We start from the raw sequence: 25,156 nt of genomic DNA on the forward strand, positions 1-25,156 counted from the left end.
GTGAGCTGTATGTCTGAACCCTGGTACTAAGAGGTCCCCCTAGAACAGCAAGTCTTGTTCCTCCATAAAGGTACAGAGCAGTCCACAGGATCATGGCCATGTCAGCTCTTTTTTTACCCCAATCTTCTTTTCCCATTGGAGAAAAGCAGTGACTCCCCTTGGGCAAAACATGGTGACACTGGAACGGTGCACGGGTGTGCTTCAGGGGAGTGCAGAGCACAAGGCTTTAACCCAGTGAGGGAACAGTGCTGAATGGGGCCTGGGAGTGGGTGTATGTGGGGGAAGTATATAGGGTTTTTTGGAAAAAAAAAACCTTCAGTGTCGCTTAATGCAGGGAAAAATGGGCCATCAAGATCAGTGTTGAGATGATTTTGTGGAAAGGTGGTGGTGGGCAGGCAGAAGCACATTACCTTGCTCAGTCCTGCTGCAGCCCTGCTCGATAACTGAGCCCTGCTGAGGACTGTAACACCCAGGGGACCCTCCCACTTAAAAGCTGATTTTATCAGCAGCCCAGAGCGTCCCTGCCTGACCACCTGAAGACCATCACAGTGGCTTTCCCCTCCTCCAGACTGCCCTCAACCTCAGACAACCATCAACAGCGCTCCCTGGGCACCGGTGGCTGCCCTGGCCCTGTGACCACCAGCTCCATTAGCCACGAGGCCACCCAGCTACAGAGCTGATTGCGCGGCCAAGGGCAGCAGGGGAGAGGGCAGATTACCCCGCAGCATGCTCACGGATTATCTCAGCCCACAGGATCAGGGATTAAAAATAAAGGCTGTTCCTCCTCCAGAGGAAGCAGAGCACGCAGCTTTCCGAGTTGACCTTGCTCCGGCAAGGGGCTGGGGGCAAGGGGGACCGAGCGGCCGCTGCTCTCCAGCCCAGGCAATGACAGAGCAGAATCGCTGCTCCCAGCCTGGGCACACAGACCGCGCTTATACTTGGCAATGCTGTTAGTGCAGATTCCTCTCTCTGCTAGCACTATTTTTTTCTTTGGTTTGTATTTCTTTTTTTTTTTTTTTTTTTTTTTTTGCAAACCTTTGTGTAACAGACGCCCTCTCCTTGCCCCAGTTGGAGCTGCAGTAGAATGAAAAGGGGGGTGGGAAGGAGGGAGGAGAGGAAGGGAAAAATCCCCCCCCCCCGCTTTTGGTTGAGGTTTTCCTGTTACTATCACTGTAGCGTTTATTTAGCCAATCTCCTAACTATGACGTGAGGAAGGCAGGAATCATGGCTCACTCATAATATTTAACACACCCACCGAAAGCTGGAGCTGCAGAGCTACTAGTCCAACCAGTCTCCAGAATTCAGTGTAGCTGAAAGAGGTTTTCACTCTGCACCTGCCAAAGATCTCTCCCCCCTCTTCCCTTCTCTCCCCCTTTCTCTCTTCCTTTCTCTCTCTCTCTAAAAGGCAGATCTGTAAGACCCAGCAGAGATCAAAGACAGGACCTCTTTACTGAAAAGAACCTCTGCCGATTTATATTAGTTTCTTTCCTCTAATACTCCCCCCCCCCCCCTTTTTTTTTTCTCTGTGCCATATTTAACCTTTATGTTGCAGTTGTGCCATCAGACAGTTTTGCAGCCAAAAAAAACCAAGCAAAGCCAAAGCAAAAGCCCAGCTCGGATACAGCAGCCACCCAGACTCGATCTCAGTTGAACGTATTAATCTCTCCCAAGCACTGGACGCGATGGATGAAGAAACTGGAACCGCTCTAAGAAAATTATTTTCCAGCCAATGTTCTTAAACAGTCTCAGAGAAGAGAGGGAGCGAGAGCGAGTGGGAGAGCGCTTCTGCTGCATCACTGGTCAAATTCAAAGGAAGGGAGTCAGCGTTTCCAGCACAGCCAAATATTATGGATGATTTTTTTTCTTCTGTCGCCTTTCCGTACAGGTTTTCTTAATATTATTTTTCCCCCTTCCTCCTTCCCATCCTTTTGTTTGGCTTTGTTTTAAAATTTTATTTAACCAAAGCTAGTGTCTGATGCTGGTTTCTCTCCAAGAACCAGTTCTATTTGTTGTGATCCCTGTAATAAAAAAAGAGAGAAATCGTGAACAGATGGCTTTATATATCGCGATGCCGCTGGCATTGTTTTCCTATTGATTTTAAAGGCTCGGTCTGGTGCTTTTTTCTTTCGATATATTTTTTCTCCTTTTTTTTTTTTTTTCCCTCCCCCTCCTAAGTTCTTGATGATACTGAGAAATGAGGACCTATTGTTTTTAGCCTGTTTATTTCTCGGCGCCTATGGAGATAACTTTATTGACTTGATCGCTCGCTTCCCGATCCGAAAGGAGAAAGCCAAAGCCCCGGGGGGGGGCTGGAAGACCCGCGCCCGCCCGGGCTCTTTCCGCGAAAGCGCTCCCGACCGACCCCGCCGCCTCCCCTCCCTCCCCCTCCCCCGGTAATTTATTAGCCGCCCCGGCCATGAAAATGCTCCTGGTCCGCAAGTTCCGGGTGCTGATCCTCATGGTGTTCCTCGTCGCCTGCACCATGCACATCATGATCGACCTGCTGCCGCGGCTGGAGCGGCGGGGGACCGAGGGCCGCCCCGGCTGCTCCTGCCCGCCGCCCGCCGCCGCGCCGCCCCGCGCCGCGCCGCGCTGGCCCAGCAAGCACACGCTGCGGATCCTGCAGGACTTCAGCGCCGAGCCCGGCTCCAACCTCTCCTCGCAGTCGCGGGAAGCGGCGGAGCGGGCGGCGGGCGGCGGCGCGGGAGGCGGGGGAGCGGCGGCGGCGCGGACGCGGCGGCTGATCGCCCCCGGGGCTCCGCGCCCGCCGCCCCCCGCCGCCGCCGCCGCCGCCCCGCTGGCCGCCCTCTTCCAGCACCCGCTCTACCGCGCCGCCCTGCCCCCGCTCGCCGACGGCGACCTCCTCTTCAATGTCAACAGCGACATCAGGTTCAACCCGCGGGCGGCCGAGCAGCCCGAGTGGTGAGTACCGGCGGGGGGGCGCGGGGGGCCGGCGGCCGGCGCGGAGCGGGGCGCGGTGCCGGCGCGGAGCGGAGGCGGCGCGGGGGAGCAGCCGGGCCGGCGGGGCTGGGGCAGGCGGCGGGCAGCGCCGTGTCACCGGGGGAAGGGGAGGGCGTCCGCGGGCAAGACCGGCCGCGCTCCCTCCAAAAAGCCCGAAAAAGCCGCGGAATAGGGGATGCAGCCAGGAGCGCGAGGAGGCCGGGGTGCCGAGGCCGAGGGGGCACCCCGACCCCCACCCCAGCTGCAGCCAGCCGGGAGAAGGGTGCGAGAGGGCGAGCGCCCGCCAGCCTCCCTCTCCACGCGGTCCTGGCCTCCCACCCCCAGGCGTGCTGGCCAAGCAGTGAGGCCAGGCAGCGATGCACTAACTTTTCCCAGAAAGCGAGGTCTAGTGTCACAAAGGCATTCATCTTAGCAGGTATTGCTGCCTTCGGGATCTGATCTGTGCGACAGTTTTCATCCTCAATTAATTCTTTGTGCCCTAGCACCTCCGCTGCTCTCCAGCCTTCAAAGCAGTTCATTGCCTCCGTGCATCGTATGCCCTGTTGGCTAGTAGGAAATGCTGAGAAATTTCAATGACTGAAAAATCAAAAGGCTTGTCTAATACAACAGCACCCTCTTCCAAACACACTGACATTGTCATGTTTAAACAGCTGCATTGTACCGTGCAAAAGCTCTGTCAAGCCTCAGAGCAGCCAGCATGATCTAAACCTTTAGAAAGAGAGGATAAATATTTCTGATTTCCGCCCCACAAGCATGTGGATTGTCCAGGCCCCTTCCATCTAATAATCAAAACTGACTGTGAAGTGAAATAACCTGGAAAAGTTCTGGTTACTCTGGGAGGGGGTGAAGGGTGGGGGTGGGGGGAAGATCACAAATGTGTGAACGTCTGGACGTGACTAAATCCACAAAAGACTTCAGGATCAAATATATGTGATAGCATGTTCGGTAGGTGAAGAGTGAAATTACCACTGACATCCACAATGCAACTGCCTGTTGTACATATTTTCCTTAGTGGCTGCAGCCAAAGTTTGCAGGACTAACAAGAAATTGGGGAGTTAAAAGTAAGTTTAACAATTCTTTTCTGTAGTAGTCTCCTCCTGCTAGGGAAGGGGCAAAATCTTCCAGTTATTCTTCAGCAACCAGTTCAGAGTGATCCAGTTTCTTCTTATTCTCTCTTTTTAAAAAAGAGAAGAATTGTGAGTTGGGAGCGTTTGGTACGACAGGTCAGGTCACTGCTGCACTCTCATTCCCAGACCCAGGTCCCTGCTATGTAAAGGTACAGGACGGTGCTGTCCTTGGGGTCAAACTTGGAAAAGATGTGTGCAGCATCATACCACCTGAACGCAATGTACAACCTGCAGCTCTCTGTTCCTGCTATGTAAGGGCCTCTGCTAACGCTCAGTGATGTCACCCTGAGTTTCACTCCTGACTTTCATGGGCTTTAAATCAGGCATGGTGAGTGGAGGGGAAAATCCATCTCCTCCTCGGCCCCAGGTGGGAGCAGGCTCCTGGCGTGCAGCCGGCGCAGGGGTGAGCTGGGGGCTTCTCCCACCTCTGTCGTGCTTTGCCTTTCCGAGTTGTCACATTTTGAAAGCCCTGTTTCTTGATGCCTGTTACAAACTGTAACATTATTTCTTTCTCCTCATTTTTGGGTTTTTGTTGTGTTGTTCTTTTTTTTTGGTGGTAGGCAAAATGAAGATAATGAAGAATTTTTGCCAACTGGAGAAACCTCCATAGACTCCTACCCAAACTGGTTAAAATTCCACATTGGCATTAATCGGTACGAGTTGTATTCCAGACATAATCCTGCAATTGAGGCTTTACTACAAGACCTGGTCTCCCAAAAGATAACCAGTGTTGGTATGTTTGGATATATATAATTTTTTTATCATTATTGCTCATTGTTCAGGATCTCATTGCTGTTTGACTATTAATATTTTGCATGGCTTCCTCTGGTGTGCCTACAACATTGCTTCCCGACTTCTGTGCTCATTTTCCCTGTTAAACGTAAAGAGATATTGCCAGCTCTGTATTACCCAAATAATTGCAAAGTCTGCCAGCAAGGCGAACCTCATTCATTTCAGAGATCTTTTAGTCGTGATCAGGCTGAAAGTGCCCTATTTGGTTATTTAAAATAAATATGATGGCAAAAAGCAGATAGCATCTTGCATGAGCTAGATTTGTATTATAAGCTGATTATTATTTAAAGGCTGTGTCTGGCAGTGCATCTTCCCAAGGAAGGAGAGAGGTGGCTGCCCTGCTTCCCTGCAGCCGCGGCTGTGGGAGCATCCAGCGCCGTGGGGCTCGGCAGAGCTGCAGCTTCCCTGGGCATTGCACAGGGAGCTCCAGGCGAGCCAGCCTCACACTGAGCAGAGTTCAGCTCTTTTTATTTGGCTTGTAAATCTACAATGGGGATGTGCCTATGTCAACCTTTTGCTCTGGTTAAACAAGGTGACACAGTTCAGGGCTTTTCTCCAGGGCTGTTTAATGACAACGTGTGTTTCCTTGAATTTAGCTGCATAGCTGCACAGGGGAAAAAAGCCACAACCCCAAATGAAAGCCCAGGGATACTAAACAAATGCACACCCCTTGGTTTCCAGAGGTAGGTGCAGCACAGCCCGCAGTTTCCGTCGGCCGTGCAGAAAATGAAGTTACTTGCGCTGACGACAAAGTTGCCAAGTCCATTTCAGAGGGATGAAATAGCAGGAGCTCTGTAAAAGTGCTGATGGTGTGCTGGCACCCGGGATGAGGTCAGCAGGTCCTTAACTCTGCAAGGCAAAAATTCCCCTGGCTTCAGCAGGAAATGGCCGGGGCAAGCACAGCACAGCAGCCCTAGGGTTTACATTTTCCATTGTGTGAATCACAGTGGCTGCTGAGCAGCAAGAAGGGAGGTCCTTGGTCATCAAGAGTGAGCTTATTTAGCTGATCCAGATGGAGTAGGTGTGCAATGCAGGAAGCCACAGGAGAGCTTCGCCCCCATGAGTCGAGGTGTGTGGTGGCTGTACCCAGCACCCAGCTCTGCTTTGAGCTCTGCTGGGGCAGGGTTTTGAATAAAGCAGTTTGGGGTATCCAGCTGCCGTCCCACATGTTGAATTCAAGGGTCCAGTGGACACCTAGCTCATGAAAGGTGACAAACACAGGCTCATTTATTAACCTGTGATGGATTTTCTGTCCCCAAAACTCTGGCTTGGCATGATTCATCAAGGAGCTCAGGTTTGACAATTAAGCCATGTATTTTCCCTTCTCTAGCTCAGATGTGACCCTGCAGGCAGCAGCAGCCGACCCTGCCCATGCCTCTCTGGTCTGTGCTGGAGGGGGGCAAGGGCACGGCATGGACATGGCCTGGGTGTTTTTTCTCCTTGACACAGCTGTTGCCTTCCCTGACCTCTCTCCTCCGTACCAACTGATTTCTGGAATATTAGTGGCACGTACGAATGGGGGTTGAGCCATTACTTTATAACACGTGTTAACGTTGTTCTTTGAGCACATCCACCAAGGAGGACAAGGCACAGGCTGTGCTCTGCCCTGTCCCCGACCGAGAGCAGCAGTGCCCCCCATCCTGCCCAGCTGCCCAAACCATCTCCTGGCTTGTCTCTTGAGGTTTACACAAAATGCATTGGCTGTAGCAGTGTTTTGTGCTGCATGGCTGCTGAGTGTATCAATCACTATTTACCTCTTCAACACTTCAGAGCTCAGCCGTGTTGCCTGTGCAGGAGGAGAGCAGTGTCTGCAGCAAACTCAGCAGCATTCAAGCCTTGGAGCCTGTCACTTCTGCAGAGCAGTGGGGTGGTTAAGGTTGATGTAGGGATGTACAACCTGCTGGGAGAAAAAGGAATGTAGGAAGGAGAAGTAATAGTTTAGTACCCGCTCTTCACTTGATCTTCTGGGCATGTTGCTTAACCTCTCTATGCTTCAGTTACCCTAGCAGCAAAATGGTTATCGTAAAAAATAGGAGTGAAATCCTGATCTTGGTGACGTAAGTGGAAGTTTTGCCATTTACTTCCCTGGGGCCATGATTTCACCTAATGTGTCATATAGATGTGTTGTGAGGTTTTCCATTAATTATGCTCTTGATAGAGCTTTCAGATCAGCGGGGGGGAAAGGGCCACGGGACCACAGAGGAAGATTTATGGTAGTTATTAGCGATTTCCTATGGGATTGTCTCTCTGTTAATGTTTGAACAAGGTTCTTGAGGGCACGGTAGGGCCTCATGCCCCTAACGAAAACACAGAGCCATAGTTTCTGTCAATGATTCAGTATCATTTCTGTAAACTAAAACATGAACTACATTTGGTATTTGTATCGGCTGCTGTGGGAACTGACAGGGAATGAGTCCTACGCATAAATCCCAGTCTAAAACCAAGCATATGGAAATGGAAGGGGCCTTTGCCAATGTAGGGATGCCAGGATCTGAATTTTGCTGGTAGCATCCACTGCCTGCCTCTGTGGGGATTCAGGAGCTTTGTCAGGTTGCAAAGAAAGAAAGAGCATATTGTTAATATGCTTGCTTTTTTTTTCTTATTACACAGTGCAGCATCTCTTACTTTATGTTGCAAATTCTTTGGGAGCTTTAAAATGTATGTTTTAAAATAATACCTGCCAGCTTTGTGCTTTACTGCAGAGCAGCAGCAGGGATTCAGAAGCATGTAAGCTGATTAATAAAGAGTAATATATTTGACCAAAGGACATTTATAGGGCGGCTATATTCTTTTGCATATTGCAGCATAACTTCTAATTTGCCTGGGTTTTTTTCCTTATGGTCAGTTTTTGTTGGTTTGCTTTTTGTTTTCTTTTTTTTTTTTTTTTAAGGAAGCTGCAAAGGTGCCAGGTTAGAAGTATAAAATAAATGGAAACCTTCATAATGCACAATCTCCAGGCTTCTTTTTGCAAGCAGGACAATTAAATATACACATGCATTAGATGAAATGGGATATTGCTTTATCCAGTTTCTTCCCAGTGTTCAGATTTGCTTTGGCTCTAATAGAATTAGGTGATTTGCTGTGCGAGTTCTTGATACCTACAGTAATTAGATCCAAATTGCAGCTTTCTTAGCCACACTGTAATTTCTCTGCTCAGCTTGCATTATTTATGGAGGCGAGTGGTGACCAGATTGATCCCCCACCATCTATCAGAACCGCTCACACGACTCTGTAATGTGCGGTGTTATTTTAAAATGAAAACGGTGACAGAAGCAATTCCCAAGAGCAGGGAGCACCAAGGTGACATTTTCTTGATGTTAAAGTTTAAATGGAACAAATCCGTGGATGGGAAGGAGCAGCACATTCACTCCCACAGTGACACCTACAGCTGGCCTCGGAAAGGACAGGGTTACCCGCAGCTTTCAAGCTGAGCAACTATTCTGTGCCCTGCATCAGTACATCTCTTTCCTATTCGTTTTGTTCAGCATGAAGGGATAGCTCTTAATTTGATTTAATTCAGTGAAAATTTCCTCTTGCCATAAATAGGAGCCTAGAGAGAATTGTTTTTCCACTGAGCACTGAAACCCAGTTTTCAGAAGCAGCACATGCACAGGCAATTGCACATTTCCTTTGCCTTTCAAAACTGTTTATTGCATGCATAAATAACCATAGTTAGCTATTTTCTTGCATATTTACAAGATGTCTGTGCATAATTGTGGCAGCACTGTCAGCAGTTTAACAACAAATATGGCTTGGTGCATTGTAGAGGCAGTGTGGCCTTGATCTTGCTCGTACTGCTGTCTGGAGGAGCCGTGCTGTGGGATCCTGTGAGCAGAACAGGCTTTTTTGTATTTCCTGTGTTTACTTGGGTTTTATTTTTTGATTCTTTAAATTCTCTCGTTGGAAAGGTTTGGAAACATTACCTGATCGAGTTCATTTCTGAACGTGCGATGCCTTCAGTTTGTACAGGCAGTAATTAGAAAGCAAGCATGCAAGATTACTCACGCAGTGAATAGATGCTGCAATTAACTAAGGTGGACTCTGCTTCAAGTCAGGGGGAAAAAAAAAAGAAAAAGACAAGACGCTAAATATTGAATATAAATTCTGGTGCTAAAGGAAATTATAAAACTCTCATCCAAAGGAAGGGAAAAAATGCTGTTGAGAATATGTGAAAAACATAATGAAATGTAGCACCATTGGTTTAGTGTATAAGAAAACAATGAATCTGCCAAGAGTCAACAGATTGATTTAATGTACAATTCCAGATGAAAGGAGGGGACTTAAAATGTACAACAAAGCCTCTGAATGATTTTACAGATCTTTTCCCCTCCAGAAGTCTTTTACCCTCTTGATTAAACCAAGAAAGGCCTTTAAAAACAAGTTAGCAGAATTGGCTGAACAAGAACAAATTAAGAGATGATGAGGGCTTGAATTTGTTTTGAAATATGTTCTTTACAGCTTTTACAGGGCCATGTCTCTAGCCTGGGGCAGAGTATTACTTGTTAAAACCAATCAACATGTTTATGTTAGATTTAAGCTTGATCTATTAATAGGAATCCAAAATGGATCTGAATGTCCTCTGTTTCAGATGTTAACTGCTTCCCAGGCTTTAACTGGATCTCACTTCTCAGACATTAGCGTTGCATATTGAATACATTTTAAAATGTTTGTTGGATTCTGACCAAAAGGCAGGTTCAGAGGTCCTGTTGGGACTCTCGCTTTCGGTCGGATGACCATATGGTCTAGACAGGCCAGTAGGATGAGGGCTGTCATGCAGCAAAACAGAGGATTTGGAAAGTCAGACCAGTTCCAATTCCAAATCCTTTTGGGTCAGATCCTTTTGGGTGGCATTGTGCCTCTACTAAGAGTTAGTACCAGATGCTAGCCAGAAACCCTGTAGCGTGCGGCTACAAAAAGATGATTGAGAGATGATAGATAGTGCATCTTTTGTGTTGGATGGTGTCTGTGGAGCAGAAAGGGAATTCAGGTTTTGTGTTGGTGAGGGGACAAGGTGGGGAAGTAGCAGACGTGGCATGTGGCTGTGACAACAGGCTCATAGATGTAAATGGGATGAGGACTTTTGGAGGCTTGATTCAAGTTCTATCAGAGAAAACAGAAGGAATCCCACCAGTTTCACTAGTTTTTGGACAAGACTCTAGTCCTACAGGCACTCAAGCAAAGCCCTCTAAAGTTGGGAAGATTTCTGATCACACCTGAAGCCCTTGCACTGGGTTAACAGGGGAGGTTAATGCTGCTTTCCGTTTCCTGCTACTTTGGGGGAAAAAGAGAGGCTTGGAGTCGCCTGAAGACAAAAAGTAATGATGGTATTGGGATTTGTTTTTAACACTGTGCCAATACGTCCAGGAGCTGTATGAGACTTGATTGAAGGTAGCTGCTGGGAGCTAGCAGGTTTATAAAGTCTTACAGAGCTGTTCATGACCTGTGATGTTACGGTATGTTCAGAAACCTTAAAAAAGAAAAGGTGAATTCAAGAGTGTGGCTAGTGTTTCCCTCGCAGTCAGTACAGCCTGATGTCGCTAGGCTGCCCTAACAATACTAGGCCTGCTGATCGTAGACATGACAGCTTGCAATGGTATTGCATCCTCCGGTTTCTTGGAAAATTGTATGTGCTGCTTCTGGGTATTGTAAATTCTTTGCAAACGTTCCCGTGGGCAGTAGGAGAAGGCACAAGGGCATCTCCAGATAAGCAAGGGGTGTTTGTTTGGGGTAAGCTCCTGGAAGGTGACAGGGCTCCCGCTGTTGGGCCATAATGGCCAGAGGGACACGTTTAATGGAGGGATGAGCAGGAGGGGGGCTTCCTGCAGGAATACTGCTCAGAAAATGAGGGGAAAGCCAGTACGCAGATGTAATGCTAGGTTAGGACAAGGAAAGTAATCTGTAGAGGAATTGTAGAGGAATGAAGGCAGGTTAATTAACATTGATAATATACAGCTGTGGGCTGTCTTCAGGGGAGGTGGGTTGGTTGATGTGGATAATGCACAGCTGTGGCTGGGTCCTGCTAAGTAGTTAAATAGCTTTAAGGACGATATGAAGAGGAATCCTGGATGAAGAGAGACCTGGAAGAAGTAGGGGGAGGAGAGAAAGTACCCCAGATGTAGAGGAGATAAGGAGAGGCCCAGGAAGAAGCAGGGGCCTGGCTGAGGAGAGGCTGGCTGGAAGAGGAGCCTGAAGAAGGAAGACTCTGGGTGCAGCAGAGGCAAGAAGCAGGGTGGACTGTCCTGAAGAGGATGAAGAAACAGCCCAGACAATAGATGAACTTTTGAAACCTCATGGGGGATTGGTGGCTATGCTGACGCAAGGTGCAGGAACTACTTCTTGAAGTTAACTTGGTGTGTGATTGTAAAAGCCTTGTTGCAGCAGCCTAGTTTAGATAGTGCTGCGACAGTAATCTTACCTAGAGATCTGACTGAATCATTTCCAATGAGATCTGCTCTTTTCTGGCATTGCCACCCCCAGGATTTGGGCACCCTGGAATGCCTCCAAGTCTGCTTAGAGTGCATGAAGAGTCTTTTTGAGGTCAAAAGGACAGTCTAAGCTCAGATGTTTCCCTTTCTGCAGGGTTTACAATGTTAGACTATAACTAGTCTGGACTTGGAAGCTGGCTTTGGATCACCTCCAGCCTGAATGAGCGGCAGAAGTTTAAGCATCTGCGTGCAAGTCAGGGTGATGTGGGGAGAAGCCAACACGGAGCTCGGTGTGGGTGATTGTCCACATGCCCTGCCACAAGGCATGATAGGACACTGTTCCCACCAGTGTCACCCTCTGTTTTGGGGAGGTCCAAATTTTCCTCTGAGCAGCACATGCCTGAAAAACTTGTGTTCACTCTAGGCTACTGTGGCAGCCAATTAAGGCTATACAGTGAGATGGATCTAAAAAGACCAGGGAGGTTCTTTTGTCTTACTTCAGCTCAATTCTTTCTGACAGGAAACCAGGCCTCTGTGTCTCGTGGAAGAATTATTCTGAATTGTTAATCTTCTTCATGCATTTCCTTGCTTGGTGATGACATGCCTGTTGTTGAGCTCGGCTGCTAACAAAATCATTATCTGTCAAGTGGCTTCAATTTGCTGAGAAACCAGTCATCTTGGTGTATCTGAGACTTTGTGCTTACAAGAGGGCATGCTGGAGCATCCTTTTTATTTCCTCTTGGCGTTGCTGTGATCTCCCAAACACTTGGCTTCCCAGCGGTACCCCAGAACAGGCTCTACCCTTCCCTTTGCTGTGATGGGCTTACAGGATCTCTGGTATGTTTTGGACATACCTGTCTCACAGAGGAGAGGGAGCCAATCTGTAAGCCCAGAGCTCCTCAGAACTGAATGAAAAAGCATAAATTACATCAATTTCAGAGAAAAAAAACCACCTGGTTTTAGGTTGGTGGGAGCAGTCTGCAGGCAGCCGTGTTGAGACGGGCTGGGGAGAGTTGTTGGGCAGGCAGGATGTGCTTCTGCCCTTTGGTGCTGACCGGTATGAAGACAGCCCACACAGAGGGGTGCAAGTACAGGTTGCCCCTTAAAAAGTGGGGCAACCCCCATGCTCTCAGCAACAGCTGGGCAGGGACGGTGGTGGGGGCTGATCCGGGGTGTCCCTGTGGCAGGAGCCAAGGGCAGCTCTAGCTGTCCAGACTAACTGGGAGTGTTTCCAGAGTGTATGGCTGGGCTGTGGTGGTCCTAGGGCAGCACATGTAGGTGTTTGGCTGGAGGGCTGCTGCCTTCTCACTGCCTTCAGGCTCCAGGCTGGGTATGAAAAGGCCTGCTGCTCCTTCTCCCCTCAGGTGTGGCTCAACTGACCTGCTGCTTTCCTTGTTCAGTGCAAATTCTTTAATGCCCTTTAATTTCTAATTATTTATTTATTCCTTTGGGATAAACTGAAAATGTGAGAGAAGGCTGGGATCAGCAAAACAGCAAGGCAGGAGGGATTTTATTTGAGGAGAAGTATAATTACACTGACCAGGTTTGCATAGCATTTTGTTGCAAAAATACAGATTACAAGTGCTGAAAGAGAGCCGATGACCTATCGGTAATAAGGCACAGATGAGTAATTAAAAAGATGTGTAGCTAATGGCATTGATTAGAGAAAAAAAGAAATGTACAAGCTGTACAGGTGGAACAAGGGCAGCTCTAAGCCAAAATTTACAGAGCAAGGTAACTTGACATTTATGTAGTTCTACAGTTGACATGGGTTTTGTCAAAACTGTAAAGAAAGGGATTGATTATCTGATCATTCGTAGCAATCATTTTTAAATAACTGACTCATCCACACAAATATGACTGCCATGGCCTGCCTCTCCAAACAGAGGAGTGAATTAAAGAATCAGAGTATAGGTCATTTCATTTATTCAGAGCAGTTTTGATTGAGATGGTGAAAAAACAGCTGGTTTGCCAAAGTATGTATTTATCTTTTTTAAGTAGCATTATCATCAAGTAAAATGCATTTTTATGAATTCATAAATTAAAAAAATACTGTTCTGACTCTAGAAACACTATAATCTGGCTGTTAATGTGATATCGTCCAAATTGTTCAGACTGGTGTGACTAAATGTCAATCTTCAATTCCCATTAGCTCTCAGTTGGAAAGTGAGTCCATTTCATGTTTGAGCAAAGATGGCCCTCGGTGTGCAGTGTGGACCGCAGCCTTGGCTGCTCTGTGTGCCCTCTCCTACCCTCCCCGCAGAGCCAGCGACCCACTCTGTGCAGCTTTGCTCTCGTGTATGAGCTGTCTTGGGATCCCTTGAAGTTAATGGATGGGCTTGGATACATATCCATTGTGCATAGAGAAGATTAATTTACATATCTGTACTGCTCAGCAACAATTATTAAAATCGCAGCAGAGATCAGAGATTGCTATAATATCTGCTCATACTTTTAATTAAGGAGATGTCTGCTGTGCATTGGACTGTACATCCTAGCGGCAGCTGTCTTTGAAAGCACCCCATCTCCTTTCCCAGAGTGTGTTCCTTGCTAAAAGGAGCTCCAAAAGCAATTGAAGATGGAGAAAACAAGACTCCAATGGTCTGTTCCTATACATGCCATTCAGTTAGGGTGCTTATGGAGCCCATATTGACCATTTGGAGAAGACAAAGGCATGTCAGGGAGTACAACCCATTTTTAGTCCCAGTCAGCAGCTCAAAGCCCTTCCCTGTACTCTGCAACTGCTGAATAATCTGTTGTCCAGTTAGGATTACCCTGCTTGGTGCTCAGATACTGCAGTGCTGAACCTAGTACAGAGCAAAAGAGATATGATTTTGTTTCAAGGAAGCTGAATGTAAGTAGATCCATATGTAGTGTTTTAAAGTGGTTTTGGTTTTTTCCCCGCAGCGATGAAATCAGGAGGCACCCAGCTGAAGCTTATCATGACGTTCCAGAACTATGGACAAGCATTGTTCAAACCAATGAAGTAAGTAAAAAAAGTCTGTGAAATTGTGGTTGAATAGCCCATTGCTATTTTCTAAGCCTTTAAAAATTTGCTGTAGTGTCTCTCGAGGTTAATGTGTCTGGTTTCCTAAGCTTGCTGCTGACTGTAGAGCTTCAGGTCTGTTGAAACCTTGCCCTGCTATACTGGTCTTTGGAAGAGATAGTGAGGAGGCTTCAGATACATTACAGTCTTCTTGGGAATGCTATTCACTCTGATCTCTGTGAAATATCCCATCATAAATACAGCATGTTTGCAGCATCTCCTTCCTGTGTAAACTTACTCCATAGGTCTGAGCTCTATCTAGTGTCAGTGCTCCTCTGGAATATGGCCAGACAAGGGAGCTGGTTCAGAACAGCTTTGGGAAGAGCTAAATAGTGTTTGTCTGATAGATTATAATTTAATCCACTGATTTACTGTTGTTTGTATTAAAGAGTTCTATTAGTCATTTAGCTATGGCTATGCTGACTCTGTGAAAATTTGAGAGTGGTGCTGCAAGGTAATGAATCTAGACAGAAAAGGAAGGAGTAGGATGATGCAGCCTTGATTTGTGCCTGCCCAGATCCCATTGAGATGAGGGAAGTTGTTCAGATGCAAAGCAGATGTAGATGAGTTCTGAATCCTGACCTGTGTGTTTGTATTGTAATAAGGAAAATGACTCTGGGCTTATTGTAGAGGGTTTAGCCAAGACACTTGGTGCTGCAACATGTGTAATGAAGCCACTCAGTATCTGTGTCAAAGGTACCACTGCAATAATAAATCCATTTTCTTCTTTTGTTCCCACTGTAGGGAAGTTCAGTTAATTTCCTCTAAGACGGTCCATAAAAGACTAAAGTACCGAGAACGAGTGTCTTGGAGTGTGTGTTGGCGTTGTGTTACAGCTGTAGCGGGGAGCACAGCTCAGGGCACAAAGACTGAGCTGGAGACTGACAAATTCCCTGTTTTGGTATAGATTTTGCTGTAGATCGACCTCAGACAGGTACAGATTTGGCTTGATCTTATTTGTCTGCCAGAAGGGCCAAATAATTGGCCCCACTTTCCTTCAACCCAAGTTTGAATAGGAACCCTCCTTATGTGTGTTCATCCTGGGAATTACAAGGAAATCCTGTGAACTTCCAGGCAGCACAAGGCATTTGAGAAGGCCAAATGCCTCTGTGTCACTACCCAAATTGCACACAAATTTCTCCATGTTTCTGGTGGATCAGTGGTTGCCTGGGAGAGGTCAGAGGAAGCACAGGTAATACTGCCAAGTTAGAGGAAAGGCAGAGTGTCAGAGAGCATCTACTGCAACATCTTCCCTTCCTCTCCCTGAATGCTGGGATCATCAGATCAGCAATGCATGGGTCTGTCCCCTATATGTGCAAGTTTGACGCATATAGGCACAATTCTTAATTGTGTCTTGTCCAAATCAAGCTTTGAGCAGCCTGTAAGTATTTGGCGGAACTGTGGTTGTGCTGTTGGCTTTTTATGTGTGTGTGATCTGTTTCTTCTCCATTTGCTCAGATGTAGATAATCTCAGTCTTTATCATTGTATGACATTGTAATTCTGGGAATGCTAATGAGATCAAATTGAAAGTTTACAGTTTCTACTGTACTGTATGCAGCCTCAGCAAGATGATGGATGACAATAGAGGTACAGCCACGTTCCTGTGTAGAAGCAATTACTACCATACACTAGAACAATAACAGAAAATTATATCTTAATCATTCAGTTTGCTTGATTTGAAGAAGGGCAGCAACACCCTGTTTTCTCACTGCTCTTTGCATTACATACACCACTGGAAAAAGCAGCATTAGAGCATTCAGCAGCTGTGTTCCCAGGCACCACACCTTACAGCAGCAATGCTGCTGTGTTTGTGCTGAGCATCACTGAACGCGTTAGTGATTTTGAATAAGGTTGTTTGCAAGCATTTGTCTTCATTCTGATAACAGTGAACAGGGAGCTAGATGCTCAGCTAGCGTAAATCTTGCTAGCTCCTTTGGCATCTGGTCCCATTGGCCTCTTTCACCAGCTTATGGACTGTTGTTGATGAAGTTCTTGGAGAGGTTTGCAGCATCATTTTTTATCCAGAAATAAGCAGCCTAGAACAACAAAAAATAAAAATGAAAATCAGGCTTTGAAGCTATGAGACTCCTTCTTGTAGGACCCTCTTCAGGCCCTAGATGCTTTCCAGGCTGTTTCTGGTGCTCTTTCTTTTCTGCAGGGTGCCCTTCTGATCCAGGCTTCACAAAGCTGGCTTTGCCTTCCCAGGACAGAGGGCTATAGATCAGGGCCAGACATCTGTGGTGATCAGAACTGGCAATGTAAAGGATGTTTTTTTCTAAATGGTTTCATCAGAGAGCTGCAAGATATTGTCCTGGTGGCTGCTTCTTAGATCAGCTCCTTGGAAGGAAGCCCTTGGTGGCTAGTCAGGCCATCTCCACATGGTGCATCCCATGAGTTTCAGTAGTTACTGTGTTACTGGCTCCACAGCTTTTCAGAGCAGCAGAAATTAGGCTTTCTTTTCTCCCAAGCTGGTAAGTGTCTTCATACAAGCAACCTTCTTCATGAACTCCAGGTAACCCAACCATTAAATAGTACCGAGTGTCCAGCTGCAAATGAAAACTGGGGCCTCAGTTTATCGCTTAACGCTGGAGGGGGCAATATGAGTTGCATGTCTATGTTAAACTGAACTGAGCCACTGTTTTTTATAGAAGAGTTTACATCAGTAGGATTTCAGGCCTGATCCCAAGGAAAATTGATAATACTGAGTGTCCTGCCCTGTCTGGGATCTGAAGTACTGAAAGCTGAATGGTGTGAGGCACATATAGGGTAATATGTACACATGAGGCCAGTCTCTACCTGGATTTGATTCATTTGAAGTACCTGGAAAGCTGGTTTTGCTATACATAGCTGTATCAGTACCTTCCACATTGAATTGATACCTGTCTGAGCAGGATTGCAGCAGACGGGAGAGCATACAAACCCTTCCCAGACACGGCTGGGCATCTGTTAGCCAAAGGAGAGGTCTCCAAACCTTTGGCAGTGACTTCTGCAGGGGAGTCATAGTAAAATGCACTCCTGGCAGATTGCTTGAAACCCTGCAGAACACATCTGACTTGCTGTGCCCTTTCCCAGCCTCCCAGTTCCATGATGAATTTATCCAGGGAGCAAGCCAGCTCCAGAAAGGCCCAGGCAGGATTTAGAAATGGGGAAAACAGAATCTGCCTTTGCCACCTTTTGTGTGCAGTGTTTGACATTAACTGACAACTTTTCGTTTGGTCGTTGATTCAAGCTAGTGGAGCAAATGAGAGGAGGGAAGCTTAACAGTCAGGGAAATGTGATAGTGGTAAATAAAGCCTGATCATCTGCAATTATTTTATTTATTTGTGGCTCTGCGTCTTTATTTCTGAAATAATTGCTCATAAAGTATTGCAGAGGAAGCCAAATCTATTTATAAATCCTATGGCCCAGTGTAGATTCCTTTGCTAATTCCAAATGCATCATAGAAAAAGCAAGTATTTGCTAAAACTCCAGGGAAGATTTAATGTATTTGCAATGTATCTTACAGTTAATGTGTAGTTTTATTTAGCTCCTAACAGTTCAATCATACAAAATTATTACCATATGGGACAGGAAAGAAATAGCAGCCTCCCCTTCTCCCATGATTAGTGTGTCTAACTTTACTAGTATTGTACAGCATCATATTTATTTACATGATCACTGATCTCTGCAGCTGCAGCCTTCTGTATGACTTATCAGGTAGGGGTGGTGTAGAGCCATAAATTTCAAAGGATTTTGGCTTATTTGTCCAAAAGGAACATGTACTTCATAGTTTTATTTGGTTTCCCTTTGTTTTTGCTAGCTGGTGGAGTTAAATAACTGGCTCAGCAGCAAAACCAACACACTGTTTTATTTTTTTTCTCCCAAGGCTTTATTCTGGAAGTGGGAGATTCTCCTCCAGTGGAGTCAGTGTTAGGATTCCTGTTGCATACACTGGTGCCGGGATCTTGAGAGAGATTTTCACAGTTCCTTATGGAAAAGCCAAGTAGGAATGAATAGAAAATGATACCTTATTATTGGAGTTGTGAGAAAAGTGTCCTGTGGTATGTGTTTAAGAATGACATCTCTCACTCCCAGTTTTATAGACTGCTTTGTAGAAATGTGTAGAAAGGGTATTCATTATAAAATCTTTGTGGTTTGTTTGTTCCATTCAAAGAAATACTACTGTATCTAGTGAACTCTCTTTTGACTGAAACAGGTAAAAAACAGTTCTGTTCCAACTTCAGATTTTGCTTGATATTTTTAACATCCTTTTTCTTCTGTTTTTACACATCAGTGCAGGATTGGTAAGAGCCATGTGCCTGTTTCTCTCAGTAGCTGAAGCTTGCAGTTAAAGTCTTTAGTACAGTAGAATCAATTAGCATCAGAGTGGTATCAGGCCAGAAGAGACTTTTGGGGTTGTGAAACCGGTCTCCTTGAATCATAGGTGTTCATCTCATGAAGTCCCATTCACTAACCGACCAAACACTGTTAACCATGTTGTTTGTAACTCTTGCCCTCACTATCCCTCCTGAAACTCGCCACTGTAGAAATAATGCCACCCACTGGTTCCTGCAACCTTCAGTCGTGCTCCATCCTAGTGCCAGCCACAGAATAAGCTGGTAGCCACTGTCTAGTGCAAAGCTAGTGCTCTACAGAAATAAACCAAGTGCACTCACCTTTCAGCTTCTGTAATGTTCCTCTAGCATATCTTTTGGCTCAAAGATGTAGGCACTGTTAGCTGGGCTGAAATCTAGCAGCAAAGGTCATGGGGAAGATAATATTTTTGTTTCAATTGGCAAAGCACAGCTTTATACTGGCTTTTAGATGTCATAGGGACAAAGGATTAGCAACGTTCTTTAAGATTCTCTTTGATTTCCTTTTAGGATTGCTCAGCAAATAATGCATCTTTTGATAGGGATATTAAATAGGCCAAACAATCCCCGTAATACAAACAACTAGTAATCGCTTTCATTTCCTACAGTTATATTCCCTTTCCGAAGCTGCAGCATGACTGTTGTACCTGTGAAATGCAGCCTCCAGGCCTGATTATCATATCAATTAGGCTGGTGTAATTCTTCCAAATTGGTAGCATTGCTTCCAAGTCAGAGGAGTTGAAATGAACTTCAGAATCGGGGCCACTGAAAGGTTGCTTTCCTTATTACATTGCATATCATGCTGGTTTGAGGAAATACATTTTGCAAACCTGTTGCATTTCAGCTGGCAGGCATCCAGTATAAACATACTGTTATAAGTCAACATAGCAATTAAATCAAATTGCAATGTTTTCTCTGAGCAGCTAGAGAAGTGAGATACGCATCCAGTAGCTGCTATGCTAGAAGCCTTCCAGGATTAACACTTCAGCACACTGGAATGTGCTGTGTGAAACCTGACTGAGCAGTCGCTGGTCAAAGTACAAACCCAGCCGCTGTGTTTCGTCCCTCAACTGAAGCCATATTACTGTTCCAGTCACTGGAGAATGCTGGTGTTGCGCAAGGTTTGTTAGTGGAGGCCTAAGGTTGAATAAACTGGTCGGAAAGCTTGAAGCTGGTTATCCCAGGATTCAGTTTATTTAGGTGTATTTCAAAATTGTGTCTCATTACATCATGAAGAAGAAATGTTTTCTTTGCTGCTGGCAGTAATAAACAGTAATCAGATATTCTGTGGACCTCATCCATGAGACTTTGGGCTTTTTAAGGGCATTCAAATCTTTACCTACCAAATCCCTGCTGAAATGTTTACTTGAGTGAGACTGACAGGCAGATTTACATCAGGAATAAACCTGGGGTAAATGGATGAATTAGATCACTTGATATTTAAAGTACACAAGATCTGAATGTGGTCCTCAATAAGGACAGTAATGGTTGCTGTGCAGTATTTTAGTTCTTTATCTTTTGGTATATTATGTGTGACCTGTTTTCTCTTTTATAACTAATCCTGTTCATCAGATCAGACTTCTTCTGTATTTCAATGCAAATTGTGTTCCAGCACTCAGCAGTGCCTCTGGTCCAAATCTCATTTATGCAGATTGGAAAATCTGCGGTAACCTCAAGGGGAGCTGGACCAGGATTGAGGCTGACTGATGGCCCTGGACAGCAATGAAATCCAGCCTTCTGTCTGTCACTGTGCACTGCATTTCCTCTTGCTAGAGCTCAGCAACGGCTGGCTGAAAGATTGATCAATCCCATCCAGACCAGGAGCAATTTGTTCTCAAATTCTGCAAACATGTTTATGAAATGACCCCAGAGTCAACGTCCAGGTAGCTCAAAGGTTGTCTGTTCAGGTTAGGATCTGTAGGGATCTGAGACAGCAGCGTTTCACTTTCGGCACCAGCTCTGTTGTGCTGTCCCAAGCCAAAGCTGCCCTGGGTAATCCCCTCCTGGAGCCAGGCAGGAGCTGCTCTGAGCCAGGATGGGACAATGTGAGTCCCAATGGTGGGGGGGAGCAGACCCTCCTCCCACAGACCAGGGCTGTTTTGCTGGACATCATTGTGTCCATGGGGTTCAGCTCTATCCCACTTCCTGGCACTGGGCACTGCCATCCACCACTGCTGGTGGCTTCTCCCCAAAATCCCTCTCCCCTGACTGCCCCATGGCATCTTCAGCTCCTGACAGGAGAAGACTTCACTCTGCAGCTCACAGAAACGTCAGCCCCATGGTCTCTGTGACTGGGGCTTTTTGCACAAATAGTTCAAGCCTTGCATTTTAGTTCATTTAGTTGACTCATTTGTTGGGGTTTCTCCACAGTGCTTAACATCTATTTGTGTTCTTGTCTTACGCAGACACAAATGGCCGCAGGTACTGACTGTACCTGCACCTTATTGTGGTTTTAAGGGAGTGCTGAGTGGGCAGTCCTGTTTTACAGTAGTGAAGTGTCTCTGCCTGATTAGCTGCCATCTATCTAAGTGCTTCTAGAATCTTGCTAATTAGTCTTTAGGAACAAAGATACACTGGTGTTTATTTTTTCTTTAAAAGCCAGCCACTGCAGCAGCTTTTTTTTTTACCATAGTGTATTAGGAAAGAAGCATCTTCAGTGACTGATCTTAATCAAGCTGCTACTTCATTTTAATTTTCTACATCCCAAGAAATGCAGTCCTGTGGCTTTGCCTTTTAATAGGAGACCTGCTTTCAGTTCCTCAGTTTCTTATTGCACACCTTTTTACCCTGTATCAGCTGTGTAGAAAAGCAGCAAATGTTACTGAGGGAGGAGCTGGTGTGGAATGCATAACCTGTAATTTACTGCTAAGTAACAGGGCTTGGTACGCAGGGGACTCGTCAGTGTAGCAGTGAGGTAAGATGTCCTTAGTAAATCTAAGCAAAAAAATGTGTCCAAAATGTTTTCAGTGGGATATGCAGATATCACTACCCTGAAATATTTCATGGGAATTTGTCTCCATTTCTTTACAATTTATAACCCTTAAACTAGGCTCAAGAGACTGAAATTCAGGGAAGGAAAATGATTTGTGCAAGACTTGTGGTGTAAACCAGAGGCTGAAGCTGTTTTCTGTCTGGAGCAGTGTGTATGCTTTATCCTGGAGATGAGTTGCACTGTGCTCATCTCCCCCTTTGAGAGGAGTTATTTTTGGATTTTTATGGAGCTAAATTCCTCCTCTTCTGCCGCTGGCCCTTATCTCACACAGGGATAGATAGCTTTGGGGATCCCCACCACTTTGAAGGATGCAGATGGGCATTTGGCCACTTGCACCGAGATTTGTTTCAAACTTGTTTGCTTTTCTAACAACCATCTCATTAAAGTCACCAACATTTCTGTAGGGCTCTTGAGTTTGGGCTGCTGGCTGTCAGAAGGGGCAGGAGATATGCAGCAGTGAAATGCATATGGTGAAACAGCGTGGCTGGTAGCTGAGGACCCGCATCCAACTTTGCCGGAGGTCACCGGTTTAGGCAAGACAGTCCTGCGCTCAGTGGTGATGAAAAAACTGGGTGGCATTTGGGAGAGACCCACAACCGAAGTAAGTGTCTTGCAGGTCGAGACAGGAAAGTTTGGGCAAAGCTGAGAGGCTTAGAGTGCACAACGCATGTCCAAATTACACCCTTGGTGTGGTGCAGTTGGTGACTCACAGCTGTAAACAAACACGCTGGACACTTCTAACTTTTTTGTTTTTTCATTTTCAGTGTCTGGTTCATCAGTGTTAGTACTTTTCTTGTTAACTTACAATTTCCACCCTGCTGTAACATTCTGCATGTGTGTAAATAAGTGAGAAATCCTGGAAGACTCATTTGCATGTGAAGAAGTAGCAGAAACCCAGAGTAAGTAGCATCTGCAAATGTGTGGGAGCTGGAGAGTAGGGGGGGGGGACAGGAAAACTGTTGTAAATAGAAGCAGTTTAAAGTGCTGGATTATGTGCTACGGATAATAAAATACCCCAAGCCAGCATGTAAACCAGATACTGTTCTCAGCAGCAGCATCCAACTGATCCTGTTAGCACTTCAAGCCCCTTTTGTAAACCTTGCTAATCGGTGGTCCAAATTCTTTAGGCAGGGGTGGTCACCCAGCCAGAGGATGAATAACGCCATAGCTGTGCGTGGAGACCTGCAGTAGCTGGCAGAAATATTGCACGCAGACTTCAGATACACGCAGTCTGCATATGGATTTTTAAACAGCTTTGGTTAGCTGGCATAAAGCAGAAAAAAAAAAAAGAAGATTCTGTAGACTTAAGGGGAAATCTAGCAAAGATTGCTATTATTTTCTTTAATTTTTAGTAGGACTGATTGATGTTGTTTGATTCTATCTCATGGTATACAAGAAGAGAATCTTGACCCAGCGTATTTGTGCTTCCCTGTATTTTGTGCTTGTTTGAATCACTGAAACAAGATAATCTGGCCAAAACTTTCAAACAAACCTTTTGCATCTGATTCTTTAGGGGTTTATTAAGCAGAAAATCTGATTCCTGGGGCATAAAACCCAGAGGTTTTTCAGCCTTTCATGTTGCAAGCCCAGGTTTTGTGTCAGGGCTCTGAGTGAGCCTCAGCGAGGAGGAGGGGAGAGGGATGCTGTGCTGCGAATGCCAGCTCTGCCTCCTGGGGCTGATGATGGCAGCGACAACTTAAAGCAAAATCCTGTTTTTCTCCATAAGATTGAGATGTGGGGCTGGGGGTTGTTGACAGCAGAAGGGTGGGGTGCAGTGAGGAGGGTTCATGCCAGCCCTGGGCAATGTGGGGATGGCAGCTGTCCCCTTTGGCATGGACCTAGTGCCACTGCGAGCCTCCGTGTCTCCCCCCAGTCACAGCAGCAGCCAACCTGACATCTCAGGGCTCTGACACCAGCAAAACAGGGTGCCCAAGGAGGGCACAGGCTGCTTTCCTCATTGCCTGCCTCATTTTCCTATTCCCAGAGCCAGCTCAGAGTTAAACCATTATTTTTTTTTCCAGCCTTTTGACCCTAGGTACAAGAGCCGGGTAGCTGGGAATTTAGCCCAAAACATGCCCTTTTTTTTCTCTGCCTGACCTAGTTTGTTGCTGCCCGTGGGGAGCTGCGGGGGTTTCTGCTCCTCTTGTGCCTTTGCTTTGGAGAGTTGGGCTTTTGTGCTGCCGATTGTATCACGGTGCCTTGAAGTTATCTCGGCGTGCGCTGGATATTTTGGTACAGAAGCTGCTTTTCATGTGCTTTTGTAGCACTCGGGGCACTAATGCTTTGCCTGAAGCAGCAGTGAAGCCTCCGCTTTCGTGCTGGGGTACCGTGGGGCAGTGCCAGTCCTCAGTGAGTCGGTGGCTCTGGGCAGTGTGAGGCACAGCCGGGTCCTGCTCTGTTAGCAGCCGGCGAGGCCGTGCGGAAGAGATGGGGTTTGCAGCATATCCAGGCCACCTATTCAAATCCAGGCTCTTTTGGCACCTGTGAAATTGTCTGACAACTTGTGAGCGGGCATTGTGCCATGTGAGCAGATGGGCATGAATGTCCTGGCAGCCAAGAGCCTGGGATGCTCATCTGGCAGAGGGGAGCGAGAGCAGAGCTCCTCCGTGCTCATGCCCAAATGCCCGTCCCTCCTGAAGTTACCATGGGAAGGGTGGGCACAGTGATGGGGTGTCTGGTTTGGGCATGGGGTGTTTCACAACAGAGGTGATACCCCCACATTCTTCTCCCTGGTTCCTGCTGCTCCATCGCCCAGGACAAGGTGGTTTCTGAGGTGCTTTCAGCCTGAGTTCAGCTGGGGACAGCCAGCACCTGGCACTGTCCTGCCACCTCCAGAGCCTCACCTTGAAGGCAACAGCACAGCAATTTTTAACTACCTCTGCTAGGTGGTTTCCTGTGGGAGGCTGGCTCTTGCCAGGAGTGAATCCTGAGATAAAAGGATTAAAAAGTCCTTTTCAAGGCTTCACAGAAATTGTCGTGGGGGCTTTCTTTAAAACATAACTGCGGGGCCTTAATGCTTACTGCCCTGAGGGGCAGCTTTTCTCACACAGGCATGCATTTCATGATGATTGACACATCATTAATTAACTGTTATTAATTAACCCCATAATCTGAAGGGATGGGAGGAGGAATTCCTTGCAGGCCTGGATCCTGTCATTTCTTTGAATGTGCAAGTCCCCTGTTCTGCTGTACTCCCAAACCCATCTGTCTTTGGGACTGAAGAAGCTCATAAAGAAGGCAGGACTAATGAACAACCTTTTATAGCCCCCCCCTTCAACCACCTTCATTTCCTGCCAGCCGCAGTTCAAACATGATTTGCAGGAGCAAGGCTATTTGTATCTGTTACTCTGAGTTTAAAGGAAGAGAAATGTGGAAAAAAAAAAATATCGGTTGTTTGCCTTTCAAGCTCCCCTTGTTCCCTGCTGTGTAGGATATGATGCTGTAAAGGATGCAGGATTCG

At 46.3% G+C, this 25,156-nt stretch overlaps 1 protein-coding gene across 1 annotated transcript in view; it reads left to right on the forward strand.

Annotated features, from left to right (window-relative positions):
- Nucleotides 1-1,076: 1,076 nt before the first annotated feature.
- FAM20C (FAM20C golgi associated secretory pathway kinase) overlaps nt 1,077-25,156 on the forward strand; it is a 60,800-nt gene continuing 36,720 nt past the window's right edge. Inside the window, exons 1-3 of the mRNA XM_056336268.1 lie at nt 1,077-2,922; nt 4,649-4,821; nt 14,213-14,291. Of these exons, the coding sequence (XP_056192243.1) occupies nt 2,417-2,922; nt 4,649-4,821; nt 14,213-14,291 (758 nt within the window). The 5' untranslated portion in view covers nt 1,077-2,416. The remainder of the gene's footprint in view (nt 2,923-4,648; nt 4,822-14,212; nt 14,292-25,156) is intronic.

Source organism: Falco biarmicus, chromosome 4 (genome assembly GCF_023638135.1).
Source record: "Falco biarmicus isolate bFalBia1 chromosome 4, bFalBia1.pri, whole genome shotgun sequence".
NCBI classification, from domain to species: Eukaryota; Metazoa; Chordata; class Aves; order Falconiformes; family Falconidae; genus Falco; species Falco biarmicus.